The 25,000-nt window shown below is 47.7% G+C and overlaps 3 protein-coding genes across 10 annotated transcripts in view; all 3 read right to left on the reverse strand.

The window, feature by feature from the left end:
- The window catches only part of LOC117730302 (serine/threonine-protein kinase 4-like), a 23,954-nt gene extending 22,875 nt beyond the window's left edge, over positions 1–1,079 (reverse strand). Inside the window, exons 1-2 of one of the 8 annotated variants that reach the window (XM_034531888.1) lie at positions 712–1,079; positions 1–602 (exon numbers count right to left, since the gene is read on the reverse strand). The exon at positions 1–602 is cut by the window's left edge and continues 64 nt beyond it. The gene's annotated coding sequence lies outside the window, so the exon portion shown is untranslated. The other 7 variants (XM_034531889.1, XM_034531894.1, XM_034531891.1 and 4 more) reach the window with 7 other exon arrangements.
- Positions 1,080–1,833: 754 nt separating this feature from the next.
- On the reverse strand, positions 1,834–5,975 carry LOC117731504 (cytochrome c oxidase subunit 6C-1). Its single transcript, XM_034533904.1, has 4 exons — positions 5,891–5,975; positions 2,786–2,899; positions 2,202–2,334; positions 1,834–1,927 (listed from the first exon to the last, which is right to left on the reverse strand). Exons 2-3 carry the CDS (start codon positions 2,888–2,890, stop codon positions 2,209–2,211), a joined length of 231 nt encoding a protein of 76 aa, XP_034389795.1. The 5' UTR covers positions 2,891–2,899; positions 5,891–5,975; the 3' UTR covers positions 1,834–1,927; positions 2,202–2,208.
- A 2,866-nt stretch (positions 5,976–8,841) lies between these two features.
- angpt4 (angiopoietin 4) overlaps positions 8,842–25,000 on the reverse strand; it is a 19,478-nt gene continuing 3,319 nt past the window's right edge. The window contains exons 2-10 of the mRNA XM_034532817.1: positions 17,725–17,862; positions 17,533–17,654; positions 14,798–14,882; positions 14,251–14,398; positions 12,888–13,000; positions 12,396–12,497; positions 11,757–11,923; positions 9,421–9,554; positions 8,842–9,002 (exon numbers count right to left, since the gene is read on the reverse strand). Of these exons, the coding sequence (XP_034388708.1) occupies positions 8,842–9,002; positions 9,421–9,554; positions 11,757–11,923; positions 12,396–12,497; positions 12,888–13,000; positions 14,251–14,398; positions 14,798–14,882; positions 17,533–17,654; positions 17,725–17,862 (1,170 nt within the window). The remainder of the gene's footprint in view (positions 9,003–9,420; positions 9,555–11,756; positions 11,924–12,395; positions 12,498–12,887; positions 13,001–14,250; positions 14,399–14,797; positions 14,883–17,532; positions 17,655–17,724; positions 17,863–25,000) is intronic.

Raw genomic sequence — 25,000 nt, forward strand, 5'->3', positions numbered from 1 at the left:
AGACCAGTCCTCCAATAGGACTAGACCTGAGACCAGTCCTCCAATAGGACTAGACCTGCCTTCTTCTAGACCTGAGACCAGTCCTCCAATAGGACTAGACCTGAGACCAGTCCTCCAATAGGACTAGACCTGCCTTCTTCTAGACCTGAGACCAGTCCTCCAATAGGACTAGACCTGAGACCAGTCCTCCAATAGGACTAGACCTGCCTTCTTCTAGACCTGAGACCAGTCCTCCAATAGGACTAGACCTGAGACCAGTCCTCCAATAGGACTAGACCTGCCTTCTTCTAGACCTGAGACCAGTCCTCCAATAGGACTAGACCTGAGACCAGTCCTCCAATAGGACTAGACCTGCCTTCTTCTAGACCTGAGACCTGTCCTCCAATAGGACTAGACCTGTCTTCTTCTAGACCTGCGACCTGTCCTCCAATAGGACTAGACCTGAGACCAGTCCTCCAATAGGACTAGACCTGAGACCAGTCCTCCAATAGGACTAGACCTGTCTTCTTCTAGACCTGCGACCTGTCCTCCAATAGGACTAGACCTGAGACCAGTCCTCCAATAGGACTAGACCAGTTCTCTTCTATAACTGTACTCTAGACCTCTTCTATAACTGTACTCTCCTAGAACTAGACTGGTCCTCTTCTAGACCTCTTCTAGTCCTCTCCTATAACTGTACTCTCCTAGAACTAGACTGGTCCTCTTCTAGACCTCTTCTATAACTGTACTCTCCTAGAACTAGACCTGTCCTCTTCTAGTCCTCTTCTATAACTGTACTCTCCTAGAACTAGACCCGTCTGTGTAGTTCTCTCGGTCTCTTGATGCTAAGCTAACTAGCTCTAGCCCTGTTAGCTCAAAGGCTAGCCGCAGCAGCAGCTCGTCGTCCCCCGTCACAGCCGCCCGTTAACCGTGAAACTCCGTCCGTGAATCAGCGAGTCCCGCGAGGCTTCCCCGGTAAACGGGCCTCGGCGCGCGGCCGCGTCGCAGAGTTCATCTCCTCTCGAGTCGAGACCACTTCGGACTTCACGAGACCGCTCCAGCGCCGTTTGAACCAGACCAGGAAGTGATCGAGGGAGGCGGGCCGGACAAAGGCTGCAGTACACGGAGTCCACCGCGCGGGGGCGCCAGAGAGACACACAGGCTGCAGTACACGGAGTCCACCGCGCGGGGGCGCCAGAGAGACACACAGGCTGCAGTACACGGAGTCCACCGCGCGGGGGCGCCAGAGAGACACACAGGCTGCAGTACACGGAGTCCACCGCGCGGGGGCGCCAGAGAGACACACAGGCTGCAGTACACGGAGTCCACCGCGCGGGGGCGCCAGAGAGACACACAGGCTGCAGTACACAGAGTCCACCGCGCGGGGGCGCCAGAGAGACACAGGCTGCAGTACACGGAGTCAAGACTTGCTGGCACCGAGGTACCAGTCAAAATACTAATATATATATATATATATATATATATATATATATATATATATATATATATATATATATATATATATATATATATACACACACACATTAAATTACATATCCAATATATTATATATATATAATAGATATATAATTGGATATGTAATATATTATATCTATAACTATATTTTATAAATATATTATTAGATATATAACATATCCAATAATAAATATATATATAAAATATTATATTATTATATATCTTATTTAAAGAAATCACATATAGGAAATATGTTATACTGTTAATATGCTGCATGGAACTAAAAACTACCTTCAGTGTGACCAGTTAAGAGGAATGTACAACAGTGATATTTGACCACTGTGACATCATCGGACACCAGCAATAACTCAGACGCGCTTTTACATTAATAATATTTTATTCAGAGGGACCAAACAGCATAATGACACCCGAGCGTCGTCCTCGGACAGGAAGGAGCGGCGGGGACGAAGAGCTGCAGGAAGACGACAAGAACAAGACCATTAGAGGCAGGCGGACGAGGGCAGCGAGGGCCAGCCGGAGGTTTGATGCCGCGTACAGGACCACGCAGGCAAATACTGGCGGATCTCTAACTTCAAATACTAAGAGAAAATGAGTAGCTGCAATAAGAGTCAGTAGATCCACTTCACCTACACACGTGTGTGTGTGTGTGTGTGTGTATATATACATACATACATACACACACACATATAATTTAAATGTATTTAATACATATTATATAGACTCACGGAGGTTTTACTCCCCGGACGGCCGCACGCTCTCGAAGACGCCGGCCTCCTTCATGGCGTTGAACTCTTTGACGGCGTCGTACTGCTTGTAGAAGTCTGCGTAGGCCTGTTTCCTGGGCTCCGTGACGGCGTACTGAGGACATATGATTATTAATGAGACTGACGCTTCGTGTTCACTATCGACGCCTCGGCTACATTTCATGAGATTATGGTATTTTATTCTGAAAGTCTGGCGAGACTTCGGCCAACAGGAAGTGTGACGCAGGAAAAGTTTCATCGGCTGATTGTAATCACACAAAAGGCAAAAAGTGACTTAAACAAATACACATTTCACTTCAAGTTATACAGAAAATAAAAACACAAAAAATAAAAAAAAAGTAGAAATTAAAGCATTGCGGTTACGTTTTTTTTGGATAATTCCCACAAGTGATGTCCAACAACACGTCGCTCTCTTTGAAAGACGAACAGCTGATTCATGAAGTCATGTTCATGAACACATTTATAACCCAAATGAGAAAGCAGCCGTTCCCTGTTCACGATATTGTTCCCGGTTCTCCGTGAACGTCGGCGACCTCGAGTCTCACCTTGAAAGCGATGGCGGCCACCAGGGACAGCGTGAAGGCGACGGGGAGGTGGAACCGCAGGCGCTTCCCCAGCAGCCCCCTCATCACCGGCTTGGGCAGATGCATGACGATCACCTGGCGGCCAGACGACAGCAGCTTTCAATTAAATATGAAATATGACGCGACGCCGACTCAGAGACGCGGTATTTTATTTGTGACACGACGACTTCCAGCTTGATATTAATAATCAGATGTTTTGTTTATATTTTAAACTTCACCGTCTTCTGCTCAACAATAATTAAAACGTGAAGATGAAGATCTCAGGCTTCATGAAGTATAGAAAATAATGGGAAGGAAAAGCTAATAAAGTAAGGACGCGTATTAATCTGTGTTAATATTAATACCTCCATTAAAAAGAGAACATTACGTTTTAAACATCAAGGAAAAGATGAGAAACCAAAGCTCATTAATATGAGGGATGATTAAAAGAGGCTCTTAATAGCCATTTATTAGTACATTTTTATTCTGTATATATCTAGCATATTCACATCCACCCCTAATGTTTAGTATTATTATTAATACCACTAGACATTGGTACATTACTCTGTACTTTACTCAGGACTCAATGAAGTTGAACGTAAACAGCGTTAAAAGTCTGGTGAGCGTCTCCTACAACCTACGTCCCCCACAACGTCTCCTACAACGTCCCCTACAACCAACGTCTCCTACAACCTACAACGTCCCCTACTACATCTCCTACAACCTACAACGTCTCCTACTACGTCTCCTACAACCTACGTCCCCCACAACGTCCCCTACAACCTCTCCTATTACGTCTCCTACAACCTACGTCTCCCACAACGTCCCCTACAATCTCTCCTACAACGTCCCCTACAATCTCTCCTACAACGTCCCCTACAACCTACAACGTCTCCTACGTCCCCTACAACGTCTCCTACAACCTACGTCCCCCACAACGTCCCCTACAACGTCTCCTACAACGTCTCAGAGTGTCTGAAGAAACCAACCGAGTCACCCGTCACAAAGAGGACCAGAGAAAACCTCCTGGCTGCTTCACGAGTCCAACAGGAGACAAATCCAGCTGTCTATTGTTCATGTCATGTTCTTCTCTGCTTCATTTCATATCACTCCTTATTGTTCAGGTCTTCAGACTGGATGTCAGTTAGCTTCACTCAGCTCCAAGAGGACCAGGGGACACAAGGACCAGGGGACTAGAGCAACAGGGGACTAGAGGACCAGGGGACTAGAGGACCAGGGGACTAGAGGACCAGGGGACTAGAGGACCAGGGGACTAGAGGACCAGGGGACTAGAGGACCAGGGGACAAGAAGACCAGGGGACTAGAGCAACAGGGGACACAAGGACTAGAGGAACAGGGGACTAGAGCAACAGGGGACTAGAGCAACAGGGGACTAGAGCAACAGGGGACTAGAGGAACAGGGGACTAGAGGAACAGGGGACTAGAGGACCAGGGGACTATAGGAACAGGGGACTAGAGGACTAGAGGACCAGGGGACTAGAGGACAAGAAGACCAGGGGACTAGAGCAACAGGGGACACAAGGACTAGAGGAACAGGGGACTAGAGCAACAGGGGACTAGAGGAACAGGGGACTAGAGGACCAGGGGACTAGAGGACCAGGGGACTAGAGGAACAGGGGACTAGAGGACTAGAGGACCAGGGGACTAGAGGACTAGAGGACCAGGGGACTAGAGCAACAGGGGACACAAGGACTAGAGGAACAGGGGACTAGAGCAACAGGGGACTAGAGGAACAGGGGACTAGAGGACCAGGGGACTAGAGCAACAGGGGACTAGAGGAACAGGGGACTAGAGGAACAGGGGACTAGAGGACAAGAAGACCAGGGGACTAGAGCAACAGGGGACACAAGGACTAGAGCAACAGGGGACTAGAGGAACAGGGGACTAGAGGACTAGAGGACCAGGGGACTAGAGGACAAGACGACCAGGGGACTAGAGCAACAGGGGACACAAGGACTAGAGGAACAGGGGACTAGAGCAACAGGGGACTAGAGGAACAGGGGACTAGAGCAACAGGGGACTAGAGCAACAGGGGACTAGAGCAACAGGGGACTAGAGCAACAGGGGACTAGAGGAACAGGGGACTAGAGCAACAGGGGACACAAGGACTAGAGGAACAGGGGACTAGAGCAACAGGGGACTAGAGCAACAGGGGACACAAGGACTAGAGGAACAGGGGACTAGAGCAACAGGGGACACAAGGACTAGAGCAACAGGGGACACAAGGACTAGAGCAACAGGGGACTAGAGCAACAGGGGACACAAGGACTAGAGGAACAGGGGACTAGAGCAACAGGGGACTAGAGGAACAGGGGACTAGAGGAAATGGGGACTAGAGGAAATGGGGACTAGAGGAACAGGGGACTAGAGCAACAGGGGACTAGAGCAACAGGGGACTAGAGCAACAGGGGACTAGAGCAACAGGGGACTAGAGGAACAGGGGACTAGAGGACAAGACAATGGGAAAAGAAGACCAGGGGAAAAGAAGACCAGGGAACTAGAGGACAAGAAGACCAGGGGAAAAGAAGACCAGGGAACTAGAGGACAAGAAGACCAGGGGACTAGAGGACAAGAAGACCAGGGGACTAGAAGACGTGTGTCCTCTGGAGACATCATCCGTCAGACGATGGTGTGACCTCTGAGTGAGAAGGTCACGAGTCCTGTTCCACACTGTGGTGTTAAACTTCGTGTTCCTCCATCATCATCATCATCATCATCATCATCAAACACCGCCAGCTGCAGGCTAGCTAACCGATGTAGCTCAGTTCACCGTCAAAAAGGAGCTTCTTCTCTTCGTGCGTTACATATTGACTCTCTAATAAACATCAGAAGAGAACGTCACGAATATAATACAATATACATTATATTTAAAGAATATAACAGTGTATCACTGAGATTAGCTTCCTTTAGCATGTAGCTAACGTTGGTTCGTTACAGCTGCGTAAACACTGTTTTAAACATAATTACGGATAAATATTAAAACACATACGTCGGCATTAATGCACGTAACACACGTGTTGATGTATAAATACACACGTGTAAAGAGTAGTTTGAGAGAATACTCACAGGTTTGGACTCACGACCTTCACAGGAACACACTTCAACTGAGACTCTTCACCGGAAGCGGAAGTGTTTCTCTCTGGAACCCCCGGAGGGCCAAAATTAAGACGTGCGAAAACGCGAAGTCAGAGGAAGTGAGATCATGGAAAAAATAGTTTAAACTATAAATAGATTTTATTTATTTACAGTAATATGCAGAGAAAAAAAATATTAATACCTTTATCACCTTAAACTATGAATAATACATAATAATTAATGTATTAATTATATAAATCACTATAAATCTGCAAAGTAACGAGAACCAAAAAAATTATTTGTAAATTTGTTACCAACGCCACAGAATATATATATATATATATATATATATATATATTTATATATATATATATATATATATATATATATATATATATATATATATATATATATATATATATATATATATATATATACACAGAGTCTGACCACCAGAGGGAAGCAGAGCTCTTAGATCTGCTGTTTGGCTGCATCGTGGTAGATTGTACATTATTTATTATTAGTGTGAATGTGGAACAGATCACTCTCATTACTTCCATTAATACAATATGTATACTTTTTTAGTGCAACTAAAATACACGGATTCAGATTCTCTATTTTCTCCTTTCAGTTTTTAAAATCGATTAAAGATGAAGAAATGTTTAATACAATGGAAATAGTATCTGATTTAACTATCAACTATCTGATTTAACTATCAACTATCAATGCACAACAAAGTGCATTGATATCTTAATACCAATAACAGATAAAAGAGTAAAACACTAAAGGAACCGACCTGAAAACTTTTTTAAAGTTTTGACTTAAAATTGTACCAATCGTATTGTACATATATATATATATATATATATATATATATATATATATACATATATATATTCAGTATATTAAAAAATATATTACAAACTTCTATTTCATATTTATGATTCTTGAATATTTATGATTCTTGAAACAATGTAAATAATTCTGAAAACAACTAATTTACTTCTAATGATCAAAGTAAAACATCATAAAAACACACTTTATTGACATATTTTATTGTACAAAATGCTGCAGCCTCTTTACAGCTGAATAAAAACCTGAAAACGTTGAAACAGAACAAACGAACAACGAGAGCGAAACAGGAAACAGGAACCTCCACCGTCTGTTCCATAAAGTGCATTTTAATCAGCTGAAGCAAGAACTTCTGTTTAGTGAGTTTAAACTGAGCGCAGAATGCTGCACGATCAATATATGTATAAATGTATACATATATACCATCATGGAGGTGGAGGGGAGCAGTTAGAAGTCGTAGGGTCGTAGGGTCATACCATCATGGAGGTGGAGGGGAGCAGTTAGAAGCCGTAGGGTCGAACCATCATGGAGGTGGAGGGGAGCAGTTAGAAGTCGTAGGGTCGAACCATCATGGAGGGGGAGGGAGTAGCTAGAAGTCGTAGGGTCGAACCATTATGGAGGTGGAGGGGAGTAGCTAGAAGTCGTAGGGTCGAACCATTATGGAGGTGGAGGGGAGTAGCTAGAAGTCGTAGGGTCGAACCATTATGGAGGTGGAGGGGAGTAGCTAGAAGTCGTAGGGTCGAACCATTATGGAGGTGGAGGGGAGTAGCTAGAAGTCGTAGGGTCGAACCATCATGGAGGTGGAGGGGAGCAGTTAGAAGTCGTAGGGTTGAACCATCATGGAGGTGGAGGGGAGCAGTTAGAAGTCGTAGGGTCGTACCATCATGGAGGTGGAGGGAGGGAGCAGTTAGAGGTCGTAGGGTCGAACCATCATGGAGGTGGAGGGAGGGAGCAGTTAGAGGTCGTAGGGTCGAACCATCATGGAGGTGGAGGGGAGCAGTTAGAAGTCGTAGGGTCGTACCATCATGGAGGTGGAGGGAGGGAGCAGTTAGAGGTCGTAGGGTCGAACCATCATGGAGGTGGAGGGGAGTAGTTAGAAGTCATGGGGTGAACCATCATGGAGGTGGAGGGGAGTAGTTAGAAGTCGTAGGGTCGAACCATCATGGAGGTGGAGGGGAGCAGTTAGAAGTCGTAGGGTCGTAGGGTCGTACCATCATGGAGGTGGAGGGGAGTAGTTAGAAGTCGTAGGGTCGAACCATCATGGAGGAGGAGGGGAGTAGTTAGAAGTCGTAGGGTCGTACCATCATGGAGGTGGAGGGGAGCAGCTAGAGGTCGTAGGGTCGTAACATCATGGAGGTGGAGGGGAGCAGTTAGAAGTCGTAGGGTCGAACCATCATGGAGGTGGAGGGGAGCAGTTAGAAGTCGTAGGGTCGTAGGGTCATACCATCATGGAGGTGGAGGGGAGCAGTTAGAAGTCGTAGGGTCGAACCATCATGGAGGTGGAGGGAGGGAGCAGTTAGAGGTCGTAGGGTCGAGGGGAGCAGTTAGAAGTCGTAGGGTCGAACCATCATGGAGGTGGAGGGAGGGAGCAGTTAGAGGTCGTAGGGTCGAACCATCATGGAGGGGGAGGGGAGCAGTTAGAAGTCGTAGGGTCGTAACATCATGGAGGTGGAGGGAGGGAGCAGTTAGAGGTCGTAGGGTCGAACCATCATGGAGGTGGAGGGGAGCAGTTAGAAGTCGTAGGGTCGAACCATCATGGAGGTGGAGGGGAGCAGTTAGAAGCCGTAGGGTCGAACCATCATGGAGGAGGAGGGGAGTAGTTAGAAGTCGTAGGGTCGTACCATCATGGAGGTGGAGGGGAGCAGTTAGAAGTCGTAGGGTCGTACCATCATGGAGGTGGAGGGGAGCAGTTAGAAGTCGTAGGGTCGTACCATCATGGAGGTGGAGGGGAGCAGTTAGAAGTCGTAGGGTCGTACCATCATGGAGGTGGAGGGGAGCAGTTAGAAGTCGTAGGGTCGAACCATCATGGAGGTGGAGGGGAGCAGTTAGAAGTCGTAGGGTCGAACCATCATGGAGGTGGAGGGGAGCAGTTAGAAGTCGTAGGGTCGTACCATCATGGAGGTGGAGCGGAGGGAGTAGCTGGGGCCTCTGAAGTGGTGCCACTTGATGCCGTTGAGCTTCCTGATGTTGTGGCCGACGGTGTAATAAATACCGTTCAGGTTGGAGAACCCACAGGCGTCAAACCACCAGCCTGAAGGAGAAGAGACACATCTTCATCTCTGTTGTCTGATTTATAAAACAGGTCAGTGAACGCCCCTCCGGGGAATCCTAAAGAGTCCAAAGGAGACAACTAAGCGTCCTCATAGGACACTAGTCTGGTTCTATTGAATGTGTTTATCCTTAGTCAGAAACTGTTCTATTTGATTACTTTGATTTAAAATGTATTTATATACATAAATAGACAGTATAGTGCCACTATAGAGAAGTGTGAGAAGGACGTGACCATATCTGGACTGAGGAGGAGTGACATCGAGACCTGTCAATCACCTTGTAGGCCCGCCCTTAAAGCATACCCTGCTTTACGGTCTGTTTGACTCTAAATGACCATAATTTACTAAAGACAGCAGGAGAGGAGGGTAGAAGAGACGAGGGAGGAGGAGAGACGTTACCTCCAGTGAGCATCAGAGCACACTTGCAGTGGTCACAGTTGTCGTTGTCCTGGTCCCGGGTGCTGAACCCGGTCCCGTGTGTCACCAGGCTGCTCTGCCTCCCTGCTGTCCCACTGTAGCCTCTGAGGTACAACCTGAGGGAAGGAGACAAGGTGACGACCTGCAGGGGAACTCTAGACCTCTGAGGTACAACCTGAGGGAAGGAGACAAGGTGACGACCTGCAGGGGAACTCTAGACCTCTGAGGTACAACCTGAGGGAAGGAGACAAGGTGACGACCTGCTGGGGAACTCTAGACCTCTGAGGTACAACCTGAGGGAAGGAGACAAGGTGACGACCTGCAGGGGAACTCTAGACCTCTGAGGTACAACCTGAGGGAAGGAGACAAGGTGACGACCTGCAGGGGAACTCTAGACCTCTGAGGTACAACCTGAGGGAAGGAGACAAGGTGACGACCTGCAGGGTAACTCTAGACCTCTGAGGTACAACCTGAGGGAAGGAGACAAGGTGACGACCTGCAGGGTAACTCTAGACCTCTGAGGTACAACCTGAGGGAAGGAGACAAGGTGACGACCTGCAGGGTAACTCTAGACCTCTGAGGTACAACCTGAGGGAAGGAGACAAGGTGACGACCTGCAGGGTAACTCTAGACCTCTGAGGTACAACCTGAGGGAAGGAGACAAGGTGACGACCTGCAGGGTAACTCTAGACCTCTGAGGTACAACCTGAGGGAAGGAGACAAGGTGACGACCTGCAGGGGAACTCTAGACCTCTGAGGTACAACCTGAGGGAAGGTGACGACCTGCTGGGGAACTCTAGACCTCTGAGGTACAACCTGAGGGAAGGAGACAAGGTGACGACCTGCAGGGGAACTCTAGACCTCTGAGGTACAACCTGAGGGAAGGAGACAAGGTGACGACCTGCTGGGGAACTCTAGACCTCTGAGGTACAACCTGAGGGAAGGAGACAAGGTGACGACCTGCAGGGGAACTCTAGACCTCTGAGGTACAACCTGAGGGAAGGAGACAAGGTGACGACCTGCTGGGGAACTCTAGACCTCTGAGGTACAACCTGAGGGAAGGAGACAAGGTGACGACCTGCAGGGGAACTCTAGACCTCTGAGGTACAACCTGAGGGAAGGAGACAAGGTGACGACCTGCTGGGGAACTCTAGACCTCTGAGGTACAACCTGAGGGAAGGAGACAAAGTGACGACCTGCTGGGGAACTCTAGACCTCTGAGGTACAACCTGAGGGAAGGAGACAAGGTGACGACCTGCTGGGGAACTCTAGACCTCTGAGGTACAACCTGAGGGAAGGAGACAAGGTGACGACCTGCAGGGGAACTCTAGACCTCTGAGGTACAACCTGAGGGAAGGAGACAAGGTGAGGACCTGCTGGAGAACTCTAGACCTCTGAGGTACAACCTGAGGGAAGGAGACAAGGTGACGACCTGTAGGGGAACTCTAGACCTCTGAGGTACAACCTGAGGGAAGGAGACAAGGTGACGACCTGCAGGGGAACTCTAGACCTCTGAGGTACAACCTGAGGGAAGGAGACAAGGTGACGACCTGCAGGGTAACTCTAGACCTCTGAGGTACAACCTGAGGGAAGGAGACAAGGTGACGACCTGCAGGGGAACTCTAGACCTCTGAGGTACAACCTGAGGGAAGGAGACAAGGTGACGACCTGCAGGGGAACTCTAGACCTCTGAGGTACAACCTGAGGGAAGGAGACAAGGTGACGACCTGCAGGGGAACTCTAGACCTCTGAGGTACAACCTGAGGGAAGGAGACAAGGTGACGACCTGCAGGGTAACTCTAGACCTCTGAGGTACAACCTGAGGGAAGGAGACAAGGTGACGACCTGCAGGGGAACTCTAGACCTCTGAGGTACAACCTGAGGGAAGGAGACAAGGTGACGACCTGCAGGGGAACTCTAGACCTCTGAGGTACAACCTGAGGGAAGGAGACAAGGTGACGACCTGCAGGGGAACTCTAGACCTCTGAGGTACAACCTGAGGGAAGGAGACAAAGTGACGACCTGCTGGGGAACTCTAGACCTCTGAGGTACAACCTGAGGGAAGGAGACAAGGTGACGACCTGCTGGGGAACTCTAGACCTCTGAGGTACAACCTGAGGGAAGGAGACAAAGTGACGACCTGCTGGGGAACTCTAGACCTCTGAGGTACAACCTGAGGGAAGGAGACAAGGTGACGACCTGCTGGGGAACTCTAGACCTCTGAGGTACAACCTGAGGGAAGGAGACAAGGTGACGACCTGCAGGGGAACTCTAGACCTCTGTGTGTACAGTGTGTGTGTGTGTGTGTAACTGGTTACCTGTACTGTTGACTCTCACTGGTCAGTGTGACTCGGTCGTACTGGAAGTGGGCGGGGCTTCCCTCCCAGTCCCTCAGCTCCACTCTCAGGGAGTACTGGCCCCGACTGGTCAGAAGGTGCATCAGCTCGTTCCCCAGCCAGTGTTCCCCCAACGCGTCCCCGAAGCCCTGCAGGAGGTGATCAATGCAGGAGGTGATCAATACAGGAGGTGATCAATGCAGGAGGTGATCAATGCAGGAGGTGATCAATACAGGAGGTGATCAATACAGGAGGTGATCAATACAGGAGGTGATCAATGCAGGAGGTGATCAATGCAGGAGGTGATCATTGCAGGAGGTGATCAATACAGGAGGTGATCAATACAGGAGGTGATCAATACAGGAGGTGATCATTGCAGGAGGTGATCAATACAGGAGGTGATCAATACAGGAGGTGATCAATACAGGAGGTGATCATTGCAGGAGGTGATCATTGCAGGAGGTGATCAATACAGGAGGTGATCAATACAGAAGAAGATCAATAAATGTCAGTGTGTCAATAGTATGTCAATATTTATTATTATTATTATTAAGTGTTCTTAATATAAGTATTATTAATATTATTATTAATATTGTAATAATAATAAATATTATTATTTACCATCTTGTATTCCCTCCAGCTCCTCTGGAAGTCAACGCTGCCGTTCAACCGACGCTGGAACACCGTCCAGCCTCCTCCACTCGTCTCCATGTCACAGAACACCTGGAGGAGGAGGAGGAGGAGGAGGTGGAGGAGGAAGAGGAGGTGGAGAAGGAAGAGGAGGAGGAAGAGGAAGAGGAGGAGGAAGATGAGGAGGAGGTGGAGGATGTGGAGGAGGAGGAGGAGGAAGAGGAAGAGGAGGAGAAAGAGAAAGAGGAGGAAGAGGAAGAGGAGGAGAAAGAGAAAGAGGAGGAAGAGGAAGAGGAGGAGAAAGAGGAAGAGGAAGAAGAGGAAGAGGAGGAGGAAGAGGAAGAGAAAGAGGAGGAGGAAGAGGAGGAGGAGGAGGATACATTTATATATATTTATATATACATTTAAATATACATATATATATATATGTGTATATTTATATATATATATATATACATATATGAGCCGAACAGGTGTTCTTACCTGCACAGGTTCAGTGGTGTTATTGATGTAGATGGTAAACAGACCGCTGACTGAGTGACCTGCTTTGTACACATCTGCACAGTCCCTGAACATCTGGTCCCTGGGAGGAGACCCTGTACACACACACACACACACACACGCACACACACACACACACACCATACTAATGAGCCTGAGTACCTGTAGCACTAGCCACTATGCTAATGAGCGTGTGTACCTGTAGCACTAGCCACCATGCTCATGAGCGTGTGTACCTGTAGCACTAGCCACCATGCTAATGAGTGTGTGTACCTGTAGTACTAGCCACCATGCTCATGACCGTGTGTACCTGTAGCACTAGCCACCATGCTAATGAGTGTGTGTACCTGTAGCACTAGCCACCATGCTAATGAGTGTGTGTACCTGTAGCACTAGCCACCATGCTAATGAGCGTGTGTACCTGTAACACTAGCCACCATGCTCATGAGCTTGTATACATGTAGCACTAGCCACCATGCTAATGAAGGTGTTTACCCATAGAACTAGCACCATGCTAATGAACGGGTTTACCCATAGCACTAGCCACCATGCTAATGAGTGTGTGTACCTGTAGCACTAGCAACCATGCTCATGAGTGTGTTAACCTGTAGCACTAGCAACCATGCTCATGAGTGTGTTAACCTGTAGCACTAGCCACCATGCTAATGAGTGTGTGTACCTGTAGCACTAGCCACCATGCTCATGAGCGAGTGTACTTGCAGCACTAGCCACCATGCTAATGAGCGTGTGTACCAGTAGCACTAGGCACCATGCTAATGAGCGTGTGTACCAGTAGCACTAGGCACCATGCTAATGAGCGTGTGTACCTGTAGCACTAGGCACCATGCTAATGAGCGTGTGTACCTGTAGCACTAGCCACCATGCTAATGAGTGTGTGTACCAGTAGCACTAGGCACCATGCTAATGAGCGTGTGTACCAGTAGCACTAGGCACCATGCTAATGAGCGTGTGTACCTGTAGCACTAGGCACCATGCTAATGAGCGTGTGTACCTGTAGCACTAGCCACCATGCTAATGAGTGTGTGTACCTGTAGCACTAGCCACCATGCTAATGAGCGTGTGTACCTGTAGCACTAGCCACCATGCTCATGAGCGAGTGTACCTGCAGCACTAGCCACCATGCTCATGAGCGTGTGTACCTGTAGCACTAGCCACCATGCTAATGAGCGTGTATACCTGTAGCACTAGCCACCATGCTAATGAGCGTGTGTACCTGTAGCACTAGCCACCATGCTAATGAGCGTGTGTACCTGTAGCACTAGCCACCATGCTAATGAGCGTGTGTACCTGTAGCACTAGCCACCATGCTAATGAGCGTGTGTACCTGTAGCACTAGCCACCATGCTAATGAGCGTGTGAACAGACTCCATCAGCTGAGCCTGTTGCCTCTGCAGAGCCGTGTTGTTGCTGCTGGCGACTCTCAGCTGCTTCTCTAACGAATCGATCGCTTCCATCTGAGTCCTGACGACAGACTGGAACCAAAACAATAAAAACAAAAACTCTGTTTGCTCCTCGATCCGTGAACGTTTTGCTTTTTGTGCATTCTTTCCAAAGTAATCATAGTTTAAATGTGTGTAATGTGTGAAACTTTGTATTTGTTGTTTTTCTACTCTGACACTCTGACGCATGTTATTTATTCGTGTTTATATTTTTACTTCTATTTCCGTCTCCTTACAGCTGAATTTCCCCCTCTGGGGATCAATGACAGATTTTCTTATATTAACAACTTTATGTTTGATTTACATCGTCATGTTTCTGCCAGCTGAAACGGAAACCTTGACCGTTTGCACATTTTGTGATCATGAGGTCAGACTCATGTCTTCTTGTTCATAGTTAGGATGCATATAACATAGTTATTACACACAGACTACCTGCAGCCGGTGCTTCTCCTCCTGCATGTCCTCCAGCTCTCCTTCCTGCTGAGACTCCAACCTCTGGACTTTACTCTCCAGCCGACTGGCGGACAGACGGAGACAAAAGACTCAGAACGTGTCTTTTCTGCCAGTAGATGATTACAACACTAAATAAAACATGTTGTTGTTGTTGTTGTTTATGATCAAAACAACACCAATAAATATGTTTGTTTTGATGCCCAAAACCTACTCAACTGGTTCTAGTCTGATGTTCATTAATCACTCAGGTTAAACTTTTTAAATGATATAAAGAGATAATATGACATAAATAGACAGGTAATTTGACCCTCATGCAAACACAGAGTTACTGTGACAAGGCATTCTGGGAAATGTAGGAAAAAGAGGACCAGAGGACCAGAAGACCAGAAGACCAGAAGACCAGAGGACCAGTGGACCAGAGGACCAGAAGACCAGAAGACCAGAGGACCAGTGGACCAGAAGACCAGTGTACCAGAGGACCAGAAGACCAGAAGACCAGTGGACCAGAAGACCAGAAGACCAGTGGACCAGAGGACCAGAAGACCAGTGTACCAGAGGACCAGAAGACCAGAAGACCAGTGGACTAGTGGACCAGAAGACCAGTGGACGAGAGGACCGGAGGACCAGAGGACCAGAAGACCAGAAGACCAGAAGACCAGAAGACCAGAAGACCAGAAGACCAGAGGACCAGTGGACCAGAAGACCAGTGTACCAGAGGACCAGAGGACCAGAAGACCAGTGTACCAGAGGACCAGAAGACCAGTGGACTAGTGGACCAAAAGACCAGTGGACCAGAAGACCGGAGGACCAGAGGACCACAGGACCAGAGGACCAGAGGACCAGAGGACCAGAAGACCAGTGTACCGGAGGACCAGAGGACCACAGGACCAGAGGACCAGAAGACCAGAAGACCAGAAGACCAGAGGACCAGTGGACCAGAAGACCAGTGGACCAGAGGACCAGAAGACCAGTGTACCAGAGGACCGGAGGACCAGAGGACCACAGGACCAGAGGACCAGAGGACCAGAAGACCAGTGGACCAGTGTACCAGAGGACCAGAGGACCAGAGGACCAGTGGACCAGAGGACCAGAAGACCAGTGGACCAGAAGACCAGAAGACCAGTGGACCAGAGGACCAGAGGACCAGAAGACCAGTGTACCAGAGGACCAGAAGACCAGAGGACCAGTGGACTAGTGGACCAGAAGACCAGTGGACCAGAGGACCGGAGGACCAGAGGACCAGAAGACCAGAAGACCAGAAGACCAGAAGACCAGAAGACCAGAGGACCAGTGGACCAGAGGACCAGAAGACCAGTGTACCAGAGGACCAGAGGACCAGAAGACCAGTGTACCAGAGGACCAGAAGACCAGTGGACTAGTGGACCAGAGGACCGGAGGACCAGAGGACCACAGGACCAGAGGACCAGAGGACCAGAAGACCAGTGTACCAGAGGACCGGAGGACCAGAGGACCAGAAGACCAGAAGACCAGAGGACCAGTGGACCAGAAGACCAGTGGACCAGAGGACCAGAAGACCAGTGTACCAGAGGACCGGAGGACCAGAGGACCACAGGACCAGAGGACCAGAGGACCAGAAGACCAGTGGACCAGTGTACCAGAGGACCAGAGGACCAGAGGACCAGTGGACCAGAAGACCAGTGGACCAGAGGACCAGAAGACCAGTGTACCAGAGGACCAGAGGACCAGAAGACCAGTGTACCAGAGGACCACAGGACCAGAGGACCAGAGGACCAGAAGACCAGTGGACCAGAGGACCAGAGGACCAGAAGACCAGTGTACCAGAGGACCAGAGGACCAGAAGACCAGAAGGACCAGAGGACCAGAGACTGTAGCTGCAGAGGCTGACGAGCAGTCAAACATGAGTAAAGATTAATAAGCCGGCCGTCGTTATCTCTGCAGCTGAAGCAGCAGCTGCTGGAAATAGAGTTACATCAACAAGGCAGCAGCCAGATGAATGAAACCCGAGGAGGCAGCCAGACGGACATACGGCTCACAGAGACCAGGAGGTGCTGGGGGGTCTGCAGGACTCGGGTGGGAAAGTCTTCTTCTTCTCTCACGCTTCCCACAATAACTCTCAACCTGTGTTTGAATGCTGCAGAGCGGCAGGTCGATATCAATGCTGAGAAACACCTCATGACACATTGAGGGCCTCCTACCTGTTCTAGTCTCAGGTAAGCCCACTGAGAGCCTCCTACCTGTCCTGGTCTCAGGTGAGTCCACTGAGAGCCTCCTACTTGTTGTTGTCTCAGGTAAGCCCACTGAGAGCCTCCTACCTGTCCTGGTCTCAGGTGAGTCCACTGAGAGCCTCCTACTTGTTGTTGTCTCAGGTGAGCCCACTGAGAGCCTCCTACCTGTTCTGGTCTCAGCTGAGCCCACTGAGAGCCTCCTACCTGTTCTTACCTGTTCTGGTCTCAGGTAAGCCCACTGAGAGCCTCCTACCTGTTCTGGTCTCAGGTAAGCCCACTGAGAGCCTCCTACCTGTTCTGGTCTCAGCTGAGCCCACTGAGAGCCTCCTACCTGTTCTGGTCTCAGCTGAGCCCACTGAGAGCCTCCTACCTGTTCTTACCTGTTCTGGTCTCAGGTGAGCCCATTGAGAGCCTCCTACCTGTTCTTACCTGTTCTGGTCTCAGGTGAGCCCACTGAGAGCCTCCTACCTGTTCTGGTCTCAGGTAAGCCCACTGAGAGCCTCCTACCTGTTCTTGTCTCGCAGCCGGCTGATCTCGGAGGTCTGCAGCAGCAGCTCCTTCTCCAGCTTGTTGGTGGACAGGGAGTTCTCCAGAAGCTGGATCTCAATCCGAGACGTATGGTTCAGCACCTGGAGGGAGACGGTCCACGTCAAGTCTGCTTTCAGGTGAAGCAGCCCGGCGGCGCGGCGACCCCCTTACCTTGGCCTCCACCACGTTGAGCTTGCGGGTCTGCTCCGCTGTGTGCGTGAGGAGGTCGCTCCCGATCTCCAGCATGGCGGCCGTTCGCTCGTGAGCGGCGTGGGACGGCTCGGCGCTCCTCTGGAGGACGTTCTCCAGCTGGCACGGGAGAAAAAAGACAAATACAGAAGAAAGTAAAAGTGACTTTATGTTTTCAGTAATTTGACCCAGTCTCCAGAACACTGACTCCCCCCCCCCCCCCCCCCCCCCCCCCCCCGGAGCGTCCAGGAGGTCGGGTATATAAAGACAAAGGTCTCTCTGACTCTGGGAACGTCAGGCGATGCCAACTCACTCTGCCACGCCGTGACCTTTGACCCAAGGCAAATAAATAATCCATCCATCTCTTCGTCCCTCGGACTTCACGTCTTTGTGGTATCAGTGGCACTGAGCTGCACTGGGAGCTGATAAATATACCGCTGGACCAACAAACACACTGGTCAGTGGTCACTGCACGTTCCCACTGCGACAGTGGTCAGGAGAGAGAATGCAGCTTTAACACATGAAGCATATACTTCTATACAACCAGAGGAGTCGCCCCCTGGTGGTCAGGAGAGAGAATGCAGCTTTAACACATGAAGCATATACTTCTATACAACCAGAGGAGTCGCCCCCTGGTGGTCAGGAGAGAGAATGCAGCTTTAACACATGAAGCATAGACTTCTATACAACCAGAGGAGTCGCCCCCTGGTGGTCAGGAGAGAGAATGCAGCTTTAACACATGAAGCATAGACTTCTATACAACCAGAGGAGTCGCCCCCTGGTGGTCAGGAGAGAGAATGCAGCTTTAACACATGAAGCATAGACTTCTATACAACCAGAGGAGTCGCCCCCTGGTGGTCAGGAGAGAGAATGCAGCTTTAACACATGAAGCATAGACTTCTATACAACCAGAGGAGTCGCCCCCTGGTGGTCAGGAGAGAGAATGCAGCTTTAACACATGAAGCATAGACTTCTATACAACCAGAGGAGTCGCCCCCTGGTGGTCAGGAGAGAGAATGCAGCTTTAACACATGAAGCATAGACTTCTATACAACCAGAGGAGTCGCCCCATGGTGGTCAGGAGAGAGAATGCAGCTTTAACACATGAAGCATGGACTTCTATACAACCAGAGGAGTCGCCTGGTCGTTACTGTGTAACCCCAAAGAAGAAGGTTTATATCTCCTCTCCTGGATTTTGATCATGATTACATTCGCCGACGGCAAATTAAAACACAGAAAATTGCGCAATCCAAAGAAAAAGTTCATAAAATGAGGAAACGTGTCAGATTTCTTTCAACATCGTCAGTGGTGAAAATAAATAAAATCAGACTCTCAGAAATAAAAGAGTTGTTTGTTATGCCGATTCATTTCATCCTGATTCTCCTCTGATGGACTTTATCGTCTCCATCGCTGCTGCTCGCCTGTTATCCTGTTGAGTCTGCTTCAAATCAGCTTCACATTCAACAAGCGGCGCTCCGTCAACCACTCGAGGAGTTCTCGATTCCTATCGCTGCACACATCTCCAGTCAGTAAAGTGGAACCTGGACCACGGAGCAAAACCTGGACCACGGAGCAAAACCTGGACCTGGACCACGGAGCAAAACCTGGACCACGGAGCAAAACCACATCAACAGGAAGTTGATCAGAAAATCAAACGAGCAGAAAGCAGCTGGAACGAGCTGCTTCTGAGAACTACTTTAGTATTACTTGTAGTGCTACTTGTAGTGCTACTTGCAGTATTACTTGTAGTATTACTTGTAGTATTACTTGCAGTATTACTTGTAGTATTACTTGCAGTATTACTTGTAATATTACTTGTAGTATTACTCTTACAGAAACGTTGTGTGAGAGAGAACTCAGATTAACTGAAGCCAACAAGAAAAGTTCAGCAGGTTCTTTTTTTTCGGTCGAGTCTCTGGAGACACAATGTGCTGACTCTTTAATTGACCCTCACTTCCTGCTGTAGGATTACAAACACACACACACACACACGCACACACACACATGCACCCACACACACACACACGCACAATTATAAACTACACGAGCCGACCGCTGAGCCCTGGGACGATGCAGACGGCCCCACGTACGGTGGACTTGTTTCTCAGATGCTAATTTAAACCACATGTTGGCTTCGCTGTGATCTGGCCCTCTGGGTGACTCCACAGAGGGGGGGGGGGGGGGGGGGGGGGGGGGGGGGGGGGGGGGAGGGGGGCAGTCCTGATAACATCACTGACGCACGGGCAAGTAGCGCCGATAGAGATCAGGGGTAACAAGTGCAGCGCGGGCTCTGAGTGTGTCGGGCTCTGAGCGGGCCGCTGGACTCTGAGGGTCTGATGGAGGTTCAGTTCTAGGGGCGAAGATCCCCGTCTACAGGAAGTACTGGATTAGGGTTAGGGGTTAGGGTTATGTCCTGCAGCTGCGAAAACTTTATTAATCTCTCGTAAAATGACAGAATTTATCTAATTTGACTCGTTGTGTCCTCACAGTGAGTCCAGATGTTTCATCTGATTGTTTTATCAGGTTGCAGAGAAATGTCTTTGTCTCTTTGTCTCTTTGTCTCTTTGTCTCTTTGTCTCTTTGTCTCTTTGCCTCTTTGTCCCGGTGTGGTTCATGTCCAGATTAGGACTGCAGGACCCAAAGAAGATGGAAAACAGGTTCCTTCAGGCAGCGAGTCGTCAGGATTCATACGCTCATCAATTAAAACAAACGTTTGAGTTCACGTGCACGCTTACATGTACGCTCATGTGCACGCTCACATGCACGCCCACATGCACAGTCACATACCCGTCCACGTGCACGCTCACATAACTCTGATAACAACACACACAGATAGACTTCATTCTCCAATCAGGTGTCACCGTCGTGCTTTTGTTTTGTTGGTTTCCTGTTTTATTTTGAAGTTCTCTTGATGTGTTTCCTGTCTTTGTGGTGGTTCCCCGTGGATCACCTGAGCGTCTCTCGTGTCTTCATGGTCTCCACGTGTGGACCATGTCTCCTTGTGTCCTTCAAAGGAGAGCAGACTTGATTCCTTCTGTTTTATTGTTTCCCTTCGTCCTCATGGAGGCTCCGGGGGGACCGGATCCAGAGGAGCAGGACTACTTTCCCACTCCTACCTCTTCCACCAGTAACGCGTTCCCATGAAGACTCCCTTGAAGAAACATCTGCACCACATTTATATGAGTTGTAATAAAGATATTAATAAACTGTCCAATGTCTTTTATGTGCTGCAGAACAGGAAGCTGAACTCAAATGTAACACACGGAATGATATCTATATATTTATTTATACACATATATATATATATATATATATATATATATATACACGTGTACATATATATATAATTATATATATATATATATATATATATAAAGATATATCTGGATCTAATTAGATATATCTATATCTAAATAGATATATATACACACATATATATATTTATACACATATATATATATTTATATATACACATATAGAGTAACTAAGGAGCGTCGTAAACACACACAGCCCTGTCAGTCAGGTGGTAGGTAGACGAGTAGGTAGACAGACAGGTAGATGGGTAGACAGGTAGGAGGACATGTAGGTAGGAGGACATGTAGGTAGGTAGACAGGTAGACAGGTAGACAGGTACCTACCTGAAAGGAGGGTAGAAAGGAGGAGCATAATGGTGGAACGAATTGGTATTACTTATGGTATTATGGTAATAGTTATGATATTACTTATGATAATACTTATGGTATTACTTATGGTATTATGTATGATATTACTTATGGTATTATTTATGTGTGTGTGTCAGTATAGCATGTATACCTGTGTGTGTGTGTGTGTGTGTGTGTGTGTGTGTGTGTGTGTGTGTGTGTGTGTCAGCCCGGTCACCTCTACAGCCACGACGAACATCTCAACCACAATCAGGACCAGATGGGCAAAGTCAACACTGTGTGTGTGTGTGTGTGTGTGTGTGTGTGTGTGTGTGTGTGTGTGTGTGTGTGTGTGTGTGTGTGTGTGTGTAGAACTGTAAATGTAAACTTCCTGTTTTTTGACTACTTGTTTAATGTAAAATAATGTGAATAATTGCATATTTTAAAAACGACATGAACCTAATGTTCATTTGAAAATATTTATATCATTCTCGTTGTCACCTTTGCGTCTGGATCTTTGTGTTTTTATGTACTCGTTCTTACTTTTCATGGACTAAAATACTACAGAAAAGAAACAGTTTGTTTACCTTAAAAGCAACACAGATGTTAACGTTATTATTAATATTAATAATATGATTATGTGAGACGACCTTTTGACCTCAGATTGTTAAAACATTGATAGCAGAAGCTGATAAAGTCTGAAAGAGGCTTCAAACCTGAAATATGAAAACACAGTTATGAGTTATCGTCTCACTCGACAGCTTCTCCCTTTGTTTGCTTTCATCCTGCCAGACACACGAAGAGGCCTTCAGGCTCACGGGAAACGTAGGAATTAGAGGAGGAATGCAAACAGAGGACGAGTTTGACTGGAAAACTCCCAGAATCCTCAGCGAGGATAAACATGAAGTCAGAGGACCGAACGGCTCCTCAGAGTCCTCGTCTGGAGGCCGGGACGCTCAATATGAACGACTGACGTCCACACGATCAATCAACCCATCAATCAACCCATCAATCAACCCATCAATCAACCCATCAATCAATCAACAATCAACCCATCAATTAAACAACAATCAATCAACCCATCAATCAAACAACAATCAACCCATCAATTAAACAACAATCAATCAACCCATCAATCAACCCATCAATCAAACAACGATCAACCCATCAATCAAACAACAATCAATCAACCCATCAATCAACCCATCAATCAAACAACAATCAACCCATCAATCAACCCATCAATCAAACAACAATCAATCAACCCATCAATCAACCCATCAATCAAACAACAATCAACCCATCAATCAACCCATCAATCAAACAACAATCAATCAACCCATCAATCAAACAACAATCAACCCATCAATCAACCCATCAATCAAACCATCAATCAATCAACGATCAATCAACCCATCAATCAACCAACAATCAATCAACCCGTCAATCAAACAACAATCAATCAACCCATCAATCAAACAACAATCAACCCATCAATCAACCCATCAATCAATCAACGATCAATCAACCCATCAATCAAACAACAATCAATCAAACCATCAATCAACCCATCAATCAACCAACAATCAAACAACAATCAATCAACCCATCAATCAACCCATCAATCAAACAACAATCAACCCATCAATCAACCCATCAATCAAACAACAATCAATCAATCAATCAATCCCCCGTTCAGTATTTTCTTTATTCCCTTTCCTCATCTTCCTCTTCCTCAATTGTCTTCACACCCTCCTCTTCCTCTTCCTCCTCCTCGTCCTCTTCCTCTTCCTCATCTTCCTCTTCCTCTTCCTCAATTGTCTTCACACCCTCCTCCTCCTCCCTTGTCTTCACGCCGCCCCCCCTCCTATCAGTCTGTACACACACACACACACACACACACACACACACACACACACACACACACACGCAAACACACACTCTCTCTCTCTCGTCCTCTCTGCTTCTGGGGTCTCAACGTCTGGTTTGAGGCCCTGAATGAGGCCCTGACGTAACCTTGAGTTTGTTTTAGGACAAATCTCGTTTCTATTTTTGGTGAAACTGTTTCCTGTTTCCTGTTTCCTGTTTCCTGTTTCCTGTTTCCTGTCAGCTGTTTTTGCTCCACAGTTCTTCTTCTGTGTCTCCTAAAACCCATGGAACCTGAACGCATCACTAGGCCGGATCATGGAACCTGAACGCATCACTAGGCCGGATCATGGAGTAATCCGGCCTAGTGATGCGGGTAACTACCTGTCTACCTGTCTACCTGTCTATCACTACCTGTCCATTACTGTTATGAGTAACTACCTGTCTACCACTGTTGTGAGTAACTACCTGTCTACCACTGTTGTGAGTAACTACCTGTCTACCTGCCTACCACTGTTGTGAGTAACTACCTGTCTACCACTGTTGTGAGTAACTACCTGTCTACCACTGTTGTGAGTAACTACCTGTCTACCACTGTTGTGAGTAACTACCTGTCTACCTGTCTACCACTGTTGTGAGTAACTACCTGTCTACCACTGGTGTGAGTAACTACCTGTCTACCACTGTTGTGAGTAACTACCTGTCTATCTGTCTACCACTGTTATGAGTACCTACCTGTCTACCACTGTTATGAGTACCTACCTGTCTACCACTGTTATGAGTACCTACCTGTCTACCTGTCTACCACTGTTATGAGTACCTACCTGTCTACCACTGTTATGAGTACCTACCTGTCTACCTGTCTACCACTGTTATGAGTACCTACCTGTCTACCTGCCTACCACTGTTATGAGTAACTACCTGTCTACCTGTCTATCACTGTTATGAGTACCTACCTGTCTACCTGTCTACCACTGTTATGAGCAACTACCTGTCTACCTGTCTACCACTGTTATGAGTAACTACCTGTCTACCTGTCTACCACTGTTATGAGTAACTACCTGTCTACCTGCCTACCACTGTTATGAGTACCTACCTGTCTACCACTGTTGTGAGTAACTACCTGTCTACCACTGTTGTGAGTAACTACCTGTCTACCACTGTTATGAGTAACTACCTGTCTACCACTGTTATGAGTACCTACCTGTCTACCACTGTTGTGAGTAACTACCTGTCTACCACTGTTGTGAGTAACTACCTGTCTACCACTGTTATGAGTACCTACCTGTCTACCTGTCTACCACTGTTATGAGCAACTACCTGTCTACCTGTCTACCACTGTTATGAGTAACTACCTGTCTACCTGCCTACCACTGTTATGAGTACCTACCTGTCTACCACTGTTGTGAGTAACTACCTGTCTACCACTGTTGTGAGTAACTACCTGTCTACCACTGTTATGAGTAACTACCTGTCTACCTGTCTACCACTGTTATGAGTAACTACCTGTCTACCTGCCTACCACTGTTATGAGTACCTACCTGTCTACCTGCCTACCACTGTTATGAGTACCTACCTGTCTACCACTGTTATGAGTAACTACCTGTCTACCTGCCTACCACTGTTATGAGTACCTACCTGTCTACCACTGTTATGAGTAACTACCTGTCTACCTGTCTACCACTGTTGTGAGTAACTACCTGTCTACCACTGTTATGAGTAACTACCTGTCTACCACTGTTGTGAGTAAC

Source organism: Cyclopterus lumpus, chromosome 5, assembly GCF_009769545.1.
Source record: "Cyclopterus lumpus isolate fCycLum1 chromosome 5, fCycLum1.pri, whole genome shotgun sequence".
NCBI lineage: Eukaryota > Metazoa > Chordata > Actinopteri > Perciformes > Cyclopteridae > Cyclopterus > Cyclopterus lumpus.

Bases quoted from the DNA above. Each gene is read 5' to 3' on its own strand.
- LOC117731504 (XM_034533904.1), bottom strand. From the start codon at position 2,890: ATGCATCTGCCCAAGCCGGTGATGAGGGGGCTGCTGGGGAAGCGCCTG. The intron at 2,335-2,785 runs GTGAGACTCGAG...ATATGTCCTCAG, and splicing joins TGGCCGCCATCGCTTTCAAG to TACGCCGTCACGGAGCCCAG.